The sequence below is a fragment of the Artemia franciscana genome, chromosome 18 (assembly GCF_032884065.1).
Source record: "Artemia franciscana chromosome 18, ASM3288406v1, whole genome shotgun sequence".
In the NCBI taxonomy this organism is placed as follows: domain Eukaryota; kingdom Metazoa; phylum Arthropoda; class Branchiopoda; order Anostraca; family Artemiidae; genus Artemia; species Artemia franciscana.
The window spans coordinates 18,017,306-18,030,285 of NC_088880.1; the positions used below are offsets into that span (position 1 = coordinate 18,017,306).

General features: G+C 37.6%; 1 protein-coding gene across 9 annotated transcripts in view; it reads right to left on the reverse strand.

Annotated features, from left to right (window-relative positions):
* Positions 1 to 9,886: 9,886 nt before the first annotated feature.
* The window catches only part of LOC136038704 (uncharacterized), a 211,762-nt gene continuing 208,668 nt past the window's right edge, over positions 9,887 to 12,980 (reverse strand). For all 9 annotated transcript variants that reach the window (XM_065722024.1, XM_065722026.1, XM_065722017.1 and 6 more), the window contains one exon: positions 9,887 to 11,549. In XM_065722024.1, coding sequence (XP_065578096.1) covers positions 11,440 to 11,549 — 110 coding nt within the window. In that variant the 3' untranslated portion in view covers positions 9,887 to 11,439. The remainder of the gene's footprint in view (positions 11,550 to 12,980) is intronic.

The following is a 12,980-nucleotide window of genomic DNA, read 5'->3' on the forward strand; positions in this document are numbered from 1 at the left end:
GGCTGTCGGGCAATTTTTTGTTATATTGGGATGCTTTAGTTTCTTACTAGGTTACAGCTACTGTTGCAACCGCGATACTAATGACACCGTTCCATATAGAATTTAGAATTTACCTTAATATTTACTTTACGGTGGGATAGAATTCGTTCTTTACTATAAGTAGCCCTGATAAAAAAAAAGAAAAAAGGTTAGAAAAAAGAAGCAAGTGAAAAAACTGATTTTTCTTGTTGTTCAGAGTAGGACACTGTATTTCCCTTACATAATGTTTTCAACCGTACTGATTCCTCTGGAGGACATTTTATTTTCGATTGAAACCATTTTCGACGGGTCTTAGGATCTTTTTTGAAATGACCGTAATTTTAATTCCGTTATAAACTTTTACTTTTAAGTTTAACCAAAATAATAAGTTTAAACAATTTTTCTCAAAATATATTCTTCAACTTCAGCCACTATGGGCTGTGGTTACAAAAAATTATGCTAGAAAACCGGGTTTAATTTAAACAAAACAGTGACAAAGTCTTGGTCATTGATTTGTTTAAATTAAACACGTTTTTCTCGCTTATATCTTTAAAAACAGAGAGGTAATGTTGTCTATAAAACTACTTAGGCTGAGGTTTGCTTTTTACTAGCCTAAACCTGCAACCGTGATTTTTGTTTTGTTCTTCACTATATTCTTAGTTTGTTCTTAACTATAATCTACAACCATGATACCAACAAATTTATATGTAATTATATTGTAGCTAGCTGTTACTGCAACCCCGATCATATATGGTTACAACCTACGATTATGATGTCATTCATTGACTTTGTACATGAGAATATAATTTTTTTTGTAAATATTAATATTAATATTGTAAAAAAAAGGGTTTGTCGCATCATCATGTTGTAATAATTTGTTTAAAAAATTTAAATAGCCTATGGGCTATAGTTCGTCCTTTAATTTATAAATATTGCAACTAGCTACCACTGCAATCCCGATCATATATGCTTACAACCTACCATTATGATATAATTTATCTTTTATACAAGAAAATATAGTTCTTTGTAAAAAATATTGATTTTATTTCAATGTTTTTGAATGACAAAAGGCACTAGATGTGGCAATCTCCTTTAAAATGAGCTATTCAATTTAACAGCTTTCTGAAATATTCCATTAACCAGCTATCTTGGGAGAAAAAGAAAGTAAAAAAAAGTTGCCCTTGCGGTGAAATACAATCATAATGAGCAGTTTCCTTATTTTACAAGTGAATTAAATTTCCTTGCATTTCAAGTGAAAGGGCTGTAATTTTCCTTTGTATGGGTTTTAGACAAGGCAGTTCTAATACTACTACTACTAATAACTCACTGAAGCATCATGCCGCCTGAGGCCAACACAGCTACGCACGCTCCTCCTTCAACCTACTCTATTCAAGGCCTCCCTCTTTACACCCTTCCAGGAAGTTCTCATTTCCTTTAAATCTTTATTTATGACATCTTCTCAACCCAGACGAGGACGACCTGCTTTCCATGTAGCCTCAGACGGTTGGCCAAAAAGGACAATCTTCGGCAATCTGTCATCCTTCATCCGCAGAACGTGGCCTAGCCATCTCAACCTTTCTTTCATTATAGCCCTAGAAAGTGGGATTGAACCACATTTTTCGTACAACATATTATTTGAAATGCGGTCAGTCAGCCGGGTACCCAGACCAATCCGTAGGTAATTTCTCTGGAAAACATCTAGTAAATTTTCATCTGCTTTTCGGAGCACCCATGCTTCAGAGCCATATTTGACCACTGTCATCACTGTAGCTTCTAATATTCTAATTATGGTTTGCAGACTTATCTTTCTATTCTTCCAAACTTTTATTAACTGTGAAAAAAACACTTTGAGCCTTAGCTATTCTGCTTTTAACATCTTTACTGCTCCCGCCGTCTTTACTAATCATACTACCAGGGTAAATGAAGCTGCCCATCTGATCTGTCTTTTCTTTACCCAACGTCACCTTTTCATCTTCACTTATTCCTAGCCTCAGTGACTTAGTCTTCTTAACATTAATTTGCAAGCCTATTCTAGCACCCTGAGCTCGCAAAACCTCTAAAAATTCACTCATTTTGCTCACACTTTCATCCAATATTCTTAAATCGTCCAGCAGCGTTTTTCCTCCCCATTTGATTCCGTGGTCTCCAATTGCCTTTCCTGTGCTCTTTAAGACGAAGTCCATCAAAATGATCCATATAAAGGGGGATAGAACACAACCCTGCTTAACTCCTGATTTAATACAAAACCAGTTGCTAACCTTACTTCCTACCTTAACCGCAGCAGTATTATTCTCGTACATAGCACAAATCACTTTAATGTATTTTTCTGGCATACCATATAAGGATAAGACCTTTGCTAACGCTCTTCTATCAACAGAATCGAAAGCTTGCTCGTAATCGATAAAACTGAGGACCGAAGGTGTTTGACAACGAAGGGACTTCTCAATTATTAACCTAAGAGTGAAAACTTGGTCGACACATCCTCTACCTTTTCTAAAACCGCACTGTTCTTCCCTTAATGCTTTGTCTGCAGCATCTCTCAGTCTAAAAGTATCATATTACTAAGTAATTTGCTACCTACAGAGACCAGGCTAATGCCTCGATAATTACGACACTTACTCTTATTACCTTTCTTATACAGTGGTTTAATTAAGGTTTTAAGGTACTTCCCCTTTTTAGGAATCATATTCATAATCTTCAGTAGCTTATTCCTAATCTCAGAGCCACCATGTTTAAGAAAGTCATTTATCCAACTATCAGCACCTGGAGCCTTATTATTTTTCAATCCTTTTAGTATTTTCGCTAATTTTTCCTCACAAAACAAATCTTCCTTCACATCCAAGGTATCACAAACTTTTTCATTTTCATCTATATCTTTTCCTGCAACTGTATCTCGGTTTAGCATATTCTCAAAATGTTCCACCCATCTTTCTTTGACTTTTTCTTCATCACTAATTGTGGCCCCATTCTTATCTTTAACTGGGCCTAGTCCGGATTGACTATTCCCATTCAATTTATTAGCATGCCAGTATAATATTTTAATATTATGCCATCTAGCTGCATCTTCCAGATCCTCAGCAATTTTATCCACTTCACATCTCCTTAGTTCATATTTTAATACTTTCTCAACTTTCTTTACATTCCTTTTGTTTTCATACGACCTATCACTCAGATATTCTTGCACAAACCCCTTCTACTCTCTATCAAACATAAAGCTTTTTCACTAATATTCCTAGTTGCAGTCCTAGTACTCTTCCCTAAGACACCATCAGCAACTTCACAAATTATGTTTCTAAAATTATCCCATCCTTCTTCCACATTGTCAAATTTTAAACTCTCAAGTTTAGAATTCAACTGTTCCAGGAAGTTTTTTTTCAAATTTTCATCCTGGAGTCTACAGACATCATAACTTTCCGAGAGGTAGTTACCCTTCCGAACTTTCAGCTTTAAATTAACCTTAGACACTACTAGATGGTGTTCTTTACTTTTAACATCAATAACACCACTCTTATACACCCTAGTATCTTGTATTGATCCTGCTAGTCTTCAGTTTACGAGACTAATTATAATATAATCAATAAGGTTTGCTGTCTTACCATCACGTGAATACCATGTCAACTTATGGGCCATTTAGTGACCAAACACTGTATTGGTTATAACTAGGTTGTTATACCTACAAAATACCAATAGTCTATAGCCATTACTGTTTTCTTTTCCTACACCAAATTTACCTAGGCTAGGATACCATATATCCTTATTTCTACCAGCCTTGGCGTTAAAATCTCCTAGCAAAAACACCATATTTCTACCTGGTTCCCGGTCTATTTGCTCTTGTAACTATAAATAAAATTCATCTGCGTCACTAGTATCTCCGTCAGTTGGTTCAACAGGGGCATATACTACTATAATTGATACCCTGAACTTTTTAGTCATAAAATGAGCAATTAGTATTCTATTATTAATACCTTCCCAGCCTAAACAGTACTTAGCAGCTTCCTTAGTCATCATGAGCCCTACTCCCTGTCTATATACCCTATCCTTCCTGCCTAAGTAAACAAATTTAATGTCACCTAATTTCATGCTTCTTACCCCTGGGATACGAGTTTTTGACACTCCAAATAAATTCAGTTCAAACCGTCTGAGTCCGTCAGTCAAAATGTCGATGCGATAGTCATTTTTTAACGTCGTAACATTCCAATTTTCATGTTCTTTAAATCTTTGAAATTATTTTGGCCTCAGGAAAAGCAATGATCCCGGATACCAGTGCAGGACGGGGAACAACATATCTTCTCAAGTTCGCACCGAAGCGTTTAAGCCGGCTTAGAACCGGGCAGCAAGAAGTCCCTGGGACCTCCAGTAAGTTGGAGGCTTTGTACAATCCTGGGCCCATCTTGGTCACAACATGGTTTTCAGCACTTGGCGATGCTCTTCTATCAACAAGAGTCGAAATCCTGCACAGACAGTCCCAAGCCTATTGCCTCCGACTCATTAGATATTCATGCCTACAAATATTATGCTACTACGGGAGACAACCTATAGTAGATAAATTAGCTAGGAAGAGGTTTTTTAGCCCGAAAACGCCCGTCAAAACAAACCAAGCCCAGAAAAATATCAAATAATCAGAATCCTGTTCGAGTGCTGTGTTTTTTTACTAGGCTATAATTTCCTCAAGGGGCGCCACTCCTCCAGTGGAAACGTTGACCGCAAGTTTCCCAGTCTTAAAGGTACCCACAAAGGGTCAAGACAGCCCTTTACAGAGCCCGTTGTCCATAGATCTGGATCTTACGCCCTGCCGCTGTTGTCCTCCTATAGAGGATCCTCCCACGATGGTATTCTGCATCACCATGCAATTTGACCCATTACTGGGAGAAGGTTTGCAACTCATGGGACGTGTGGACACGCCAGTGGGCCCTGTTGAGTATACATTTGAGGGGCCTCCTTCCTCCCCCACCTGTATTTATGGCCCCAGGAGAGGGTGCCCCATGCAACCTCTTTAGCTCAATCTAACACTGTTTTTAGAAGTTATGGACTCTTTCTTTCTTAGTATGGGATGTGATCGTCTCCTACTAGGTTGCTAGCTACCGCTGCAACCTGGATTAACCTTGAAAATTTCGCTTTTAATAACAGTTGCAATAGTGTAGTAGCTAGAGGGCTCTCCTCTTGACAAGGAATATTTAAGTTCAAGTCACTGTATAGTAATGAATCATGGCTAATTCGAAGACTTTTACCATGCCATATCTCACGCAAATCTAATGTATTTTCTATGATAAGCTTCTTTAAAATGCGATTTTTAGGAACAGAGCAACGGTTAGAAGGCTGTACATACTCTCGTAAAATTAAAGGCATTTAACCTTTTGAGGCTCCCTCCAAGCCCTCAAATATAATATATCTTCCATATATTCCAAAAGTCACTACAAATTAAAAAAAAAGTTTGTACAAAAAACAATTTTAATGTTGTGTGCCAACTACTATTTTGGCAAAACCCATCATAATCTAGAAAGACACCTACAACAGCACAAAGACAACATAACTAATGTTTTAAATTTTAATGATACAAATATTTCTTTTGATTCTGCTTCAAGGATCCATATTTGTGAAAACCCTAGCCATAAAATGCTTTTTGATAAAACTTCCCTTATTAGCAATGACTTAGGCATAAAACAGGTTGTTTGAGAGGCAATTGAAATAAAAACCAAACTAAAATATTTCTTTAAATTGGGATTTGGGGGAATACTCAACTTATACACAAATAATATGAAAAAACTTCGTTTTCTTAAAGAGTTAAAGAGGCTGCGTCCCAAAGTAGAACCTTAAAACGTACAGGAATTAGGAGAGGCAGTTGCCAGCTTTAAAACCCCCCGATTTTAAAGACTCTTTTGTACAGGTTTTTTGTTGTGGGGGGCTGCCGCCTCTCTAACCCCCCCCCCCCCATTTTTGTTTGCTACCCTACCCCCGCCCCCAGCTCTTAGCTTGTGTGCTCTGTGCCTGGGAAACAGTTTCAATAATTATGTTAAAATGTAAATGGAGTGGTCAACTTCATTGTTACTAATTACTAGTTTCGGCACAATGGTTCTCCTGTCCTCTTGTATTTAACATTTTTCGAAGTTATTCCATTATTCATTCATTTCAATTTTTTGTTAATTAAAAGAGGGCCTTTCCAAAGCCAAGAGCGGGGGGTTAGGGGGGGGGCAGCCCCCCACAACAAAAAACCTGTACAAAAGTCTTTAAAAGCGGGGGGTTTGCCTCTCCTAATTCCTGTACGTTTTAAGGTTCGACTTTGGGACGCAGCCTCTTTAACTCTTTAAGAAAACGAAGTCTTTTTCATATTATTTCTGTACGTTTTTCTACAATCCATGGTGGATGTAATTTAATAATTCCTGTACTCCTCGTACAGGAATTAGGAGAGGAAGTTGGGTGGCTGCCGCCCCCAACCCCCCCGCTTTTAAAGACTCTTTTGTACAGGTTTTTTGTTGTGTTCATGACAGAGATCCTCGACACTAAGCCGAAGTATAATAAAAAAAATTTTTACGAAGTATTCGTAGAAGCCGAGAGGAAACTGCCGGATGATGGTGAGTTTTTATTTTTATTTTTTCCAATATAAAATTTAATGCTCTTATGAAACTATTCTAAAAGAACTAAGCACGTGTCGAAGCCATGTAAGTCGCTTTTTCATGATACACATACTCAGTGGGCTTGAACCACTTGATTAGTAATGAGTATGATTTGATCTTCATACGAGCTGAAAGAAGTGTAATGTGTCTAAATTTACTAAGTTGGGAATAGGTGCTCGGTCCATAGCCCTGTTAAGCCGCTCCAGTTACTCAAACCATAAAATCCTTTTATTCGAGCACATGACCAAACACCACAAAACAAAAAATCGCAAAGAAGAGAAAAACGAGGACAATAAGAAGAAAAGTTGTGCAAATATTTCAGTTGAGACCTCCGCTCAACCGTCCTCAGTGCAGAATAATAAAAAAAAATGCATATAAAAGTCCAAAGGACAATATAACAAGAGCCAAGAGTTCATATGGCACTTGTGACGAGGTCGAAAGAGCCAAGAGTCAAGAGCTTCTTCCCAACAAGTTTTATTGCGATCGCCACTCTAAGCATTTTCCAAGATTTCCGGTTTCCCCTCCAACTCCCCCTAATGCCATCAGATAAATAAAGTCCCAGGTCGGGATTTTAAATAAGAGCTCTGAGACACAAGTTCCTTCTAAATATCAAATTTTATTAAGATCTGGTAACCCGTTCGTAAGTTAAAATACCTCATTTTTTCGAATTGACCATCCTTCCACTGCCCCCCAGATGGTCGAATCGGCGAAGCGACTATTTCTAATTTAATCTGGTCGGGTCCCTGATATGCCTACCAACTTTCAGCGATCGCTATATTGATCACGTATCTAGTTTCGGGTCTCCTCCATGTAAAAATTGCGGTGGTCCAATATTCGAACCTGAAGCCTCTGACACCCTAAGCGAGAATCATACCACTAGACCACAAGCCATTTTTAAAAAAAATCATTTATTTTACCGGCAAATAAAATTCTTCTCAATTATGTTAACTTGACCTAAATGGGTTTTTCTAAGCTAGAAAATCGGGGGGTTAAGATTTTCCGACGAAACTTTTCAGGAAAATTACTCGGAGAATTCCGCGTCGAATGAGTCCGTACACCCAGATCCGATGTCGGCTCTAACGGTTTCTGTCATGATGTCGGTTTCTGTAATTTTTCTCAAATAAAAATTTTACGGATCAAGACAGAATTTTTTAAAGCTTTCAGTCAGTCTCACCATGTCGAGCTGATCATTTTGATGTACTTGAAGGTTGAAATTCGTAACTTTTAACAACAAAAAACTTAACATGGGCTCTTATGGGGAAATGGGGTTTTTCTAAGCTAGAAAATCGGGGGGTTAAGATTTTCCGACGAAACTTTCAAGCAAAATTACTTGGAGAATTCCGCGTCGAATGAGTTTTCATACACCCAGATCCGATGTCAGCTGTGACCTCTAGGCGTGGCGAAAAAAAAACAAAAGGAGAACATGAACATCAAGTGGCTATGCGTGGTTTCTGGAAAACAGGGAAGGAGTTATCGGATCGAGCTGAAATTTCGCGGCTACGCTCCTGGGACCTAGGGGACCTTAACTTGTGAATTTCAGCCCGATCGGACAACGTTAAAGGGGGGTGGGGTTGGGGGGTCGAAACTTTCGGCCAGATTTTCCCCATGAAGGAAAAGTCGGAGGGGGATGAAATTTGGCAGGTTTCTTAGTTGGAGCTCGGGCTACGAAATACATCCCTCCCCATCCCTCTGCGACCACTGGTACCGAAGATCACTTAACATTGTCGTGGTTCGCCTCTTTAAAGAGGCACGAGTGTGCCTCCTTGATTTGATTAAAAATTATTTAACAAATTAAAAACCAGCAAACGATACAACTCAATCTGTTACGGTTAGACCTTCTAGGCTGGTTGCCAAAAAGGCAGGATTACCTTTGAGAGCTTGTTTTAATTATTTTTATTCCTCTTGAAAGAATTGCGTTTTTTTTTACTTCGCTTGATGTACCTGTCCTGGTTTAACTTCTTTGAAGTAATAATGCTAGGACTGTTTTGAAGAGATTTTAATTTTAAATATCGTATTAAGGTGAGTTTCTTTTATATCTTCTTTTTTTATTTGTTTTGCTGATGACAGCTCTTGGATATAGGGTCAAAATATTAATTTGAAGTTCGCATTCCACTGTCATGTGAAAAAAACTCTCTATTGTTTCTACTGGTTTATTATAATGGACAGGCAGTGTAGCTTTCGTCGCTATTTGCGACTCATTTGGAGATTGCTGCTAGCATAGTCAAATAGAAATTAATGTAAAACATATTGACTGGTAAGAGACTTGAGCCCTTGACCTTGGGGATAAAACTCCTGACCTCAACTGACTAAGCTAACCGGTCATTAGACACTAGTTCCATGGATGTATATTCACATGCAAAGCATCTGAGCAAAATTCAGACGGAAGCGTGCCACGGATATCCGCATCGTGATTGCAGCGGTAGCTGTAATCAAGTAAGAGACAAACACCTTCCATTGTAACAAAATAAATACCCCGTAACTCCTGAAATGTTGTCAGTTCCTAAAACATTACACCATCAGAATCGCCTTGTTTGAAAACCATATAAAGGAATTATTATGTTAACGAACGAACTATAATCAATAGTAACCTAAGTTTTGAAATATCTAGTAGAGAACAAATTGGTGATGCATCACTATCTGCATCCTAGCGAGCAACGATCACGTGCCATATTAACAAAAGTTGCCTAAAAATCCCAATCCCTAAAAATGGTTTCATGTTGAAACGTAGCTAAGAAAATTTTCTAGCCAAGTAACTAAAACATTAAACTAAAATGCAATTTTAAATATAGTAAAGAAGGAGCCCAGAGGATCATCGTGGTTGCAGCTGTAGTTGCAACCTAGTAAGATATGAAGTACATCACGGTTACAGCTCTAGCTGCCACATAGTTCAAGGCGATGAACATAGTAACTGAAATATTAAAATAAAATACATTCTTCACCAAAAACTAAATGATAAGAGGAATGATGATGTAAAACCCTAATTTCTTAACAATTTTTATTATCATGGTTGTATTTACATAAAGGATCAGTATATTTCATTATAAATTGGGATTAGTAAAGAACGAACTCTAAAATATAGTAACGAACGAACTCTGAATCGGGGTTTCAGCGGTAGCTATCTACCTAGCAAGAGATGATCACGTCCCATACGACGATCACCAATTTTATCTCAGTAACGTTTGCTGAACGTGACAACAAGTGTACTATATGCTTAGTTCATGCTTTAAGCGAGCATTTAAGACCTTAAACTCCATAGGTGTTAGATGAGTGGTTTATTGAGAAATAGTTAACAATAACATCAGTGAAACCAGTGTGAAAAAGTACACTTGAGGCTGTGCCTAGTACGTAAAATAAGCAAAATGTTACATACGAATGCCAGCAAGTTTTTCTTCAGATTAGTGACCTTGGTCTTTTATAATTATTAAGTAAGCAGGACCTGGCTAACACGCATCAATTATTATGCAAGAGTAAATCAATTACTTCTCAAAATCAATCGAGGCAAATTTACACTTGTCCAATAAAGCCACAGTATATATAAGAAAATCAAGAAGTATTTTAAAAGAAAACCTTGGTTCAGGACATATTACAAAAAAAGTTAATATCAAATTAAGAGCCAGCTATATTTTTGTATCAAATATTTCAGTTTTATTCAATTTTAAGTTTGATTCCAACATTCGACATTTTATAATCAGTTTGCAACTATATGTCATAGAGCCTACATTGAGCACTTCTTTTCGCTAGTCTTGAATTCAGCGATAAGAGCTGCAGGGGAAGAAAAGGGAGGAAATTTCGTTCAAATGCTGTGGACAAATAATCAGAGCTACGAACGTACAAATCCCTTAGATTTAGAAGTCACCTAACAAGAACAAAATCTCACCGAGGAATCAAATCTGGGAAGGGGTGAATCGATTTTTGCGTGGGAGGAAATTTGGTTCAAATGCTGTGGACGAATAATCAGAGCTACGAACGTACAAATCCCTTAGATTTAGAAGTCACCTAACAAGAACAAAATCTCACCGAGGAATCAAATCTGGGAAGGGGTGAATCGATTTTTGCGTGCGGGGTCCAACTTTGATAAGACCTCTCCTGTAGTTTTAGCTGAAAAACTACTAAAATTGTGAACTTACTCATGTTTCGTGGAGGCAGGGGTTCAAATCAACAACTTAGCCTCCTTCATCAGGTATAGCTTTATCTTCTAAGGTAGAGAGACTAGATATCTAAATAATGATATCTATTTTATTTAATGCGCTGTCTTATAATTAAGCATTAAGTAAGAAAGTTTTCTTGATTGGTCACATTGAAGTGGTTATGGGACTAAACAGAACATTCGATTTGATTTTCATGAGATTTAATTTTCGATTAATAATTCATGAGCTCAGCAAAAGGTAATATTTCGTATGTAATTCTTATATTTGTTTGTTTTGCTGTTTTTGTTTTGTCTTTATTTTACTTTTACTAGATTTCAAGAAACTCAGATACCCTCGTATTTAAATGCAAACCAGTATTGTATATCAAATGGCCTAGCCAAGGTTTGATAGCCAAGGTTATCAAAAAGGCATAAACCTTTTTTGAATGAGTTACACATAGAGCAAAAATCTCTTTTCTGGACTTCTATTTATGACAGCAACTACGAAATGTACAATTCCTTATACATTTCCGTAAGGTCACAATTAAAAGCCTTTCCAACTTTGCGAAAAATCTCTCACATTTGAAAATAAAAATATCTGATAGGACGCCAAGATTCGTCTCTGCCTGCTCAATGGTCATAGTAAATCTCAATTAGAATTTCAGATAATCGGCAGATTAGAGATCAGAAAAAGTGCTGCCAAGCATTCACTGGGACTATATCTCTTGGGCAGGGGCTCCTTAACAGTTCACAAGAGGTGAGATTGTTCTTCGAATAAAAAGCAATGAGGTCACCTGAAAAAGAAACATCCATGTTTAAAACGAGAAATCTATACTATAGTGCGGGACATTATGGGTTCAGGGGACATTATAGGGTATTGATTCAGTCGTTGAACAGTTAAGATCTATCTATTCTTTTAAAAAGGATTTATCTCAGTTTCAAACCAGTTATTGGTAAAGGACTTTTATTCTGATTTAATTAGACACTGAATTGTTTCAGTAGTTACGAAATAGTAAGAACATTTTTACGTCTTATAAATTATTAATAATATTCATTCAGTATCTATAACCAAGTGGAATTCTGACGTCACTGAATAACTTGGATTAATTGAAGTTTTTGTCCGCTGCATAAATTGAACTTTCGGCATTATTAAATTAAGACATTTTCATATAAAATCAAAGAGCTGTATGCCAGTTTGGCAATAATAAGGATTATAGTGGCACAAAATTGTATCTATATCGGCAAGACATGTGAAAAGTATAGCTTTGAAATTGTTCAGTTCATTCCAAGGAATGTTTACATAAGGCCAGAATTCAGGGGATAGCCATATATATAACATAATGGATAACAGCGAGTATGTGCATTGCCCGGTAATGAACTTTTTGCAAAATAACTGGGAAGAAGGTATTGAAGACGCTACTATTATTCAGCACGCAATAGACTTTTTTGAATGCGATGTTATTGCTGATGCGAAAAGCGAATTTTGGGCGAAGGTTGCGCCTAATGATAATTGCCCCCGGCGCATCGGTGCGAAAGCTTCTGCGAATAATGTGAAAGATATTCTTGATTTTATTAAGAAACTGGACTCTGAGGAGGTATCAACTCCGATTTATGTGATCAAGTCTCCAACCGAGGTCCCGGTTTTGCCAGCAGTCGCGTATTCTAGGCTGTCAACAAAGGTGAATCGTGTGGAACAACTACTCAAGGTTGTTGCCACCAAGATGGATGCTTATGAACTGAATTACCCCCAACTGCCGAAACCTGCAATTCCCGACTCGCATGCTACTATTGTTGGGTCGAACCTTCCATCTACCCTTTCGGACCCAATAAAACGAAAAGATCTGATAGATCAGATTGATGGACACGAATCAATCACTAACATTCGTCCCGTTCGTGACAAACTGTTTATCAATATAGATAAGTCAGTTGCTGAAGATTTCCACTTATCGGTGACTGGTGCGTTTACTGGCTCTTCTGCGAAAGTTCTAACCAAGAAGTTTTACGGACTCCTGAAGGGAATCCCGCCTGATTTTGAACTGTCCCACCTGATATCGTGCCCTGGTGTTTCTGGTGCCTCTAGAAGAGGGAAATCGCTTGCAGTAAAACTTGAATTCTCCGATACAACATCAAGAGTCGAAGCATTTAGATATGGTCTCAAAGTAGGATACGAAATCCTAAGTGTTTATGAGTTCAAAGCGATTCCCCGGTGCTGTAACAATTGCCGA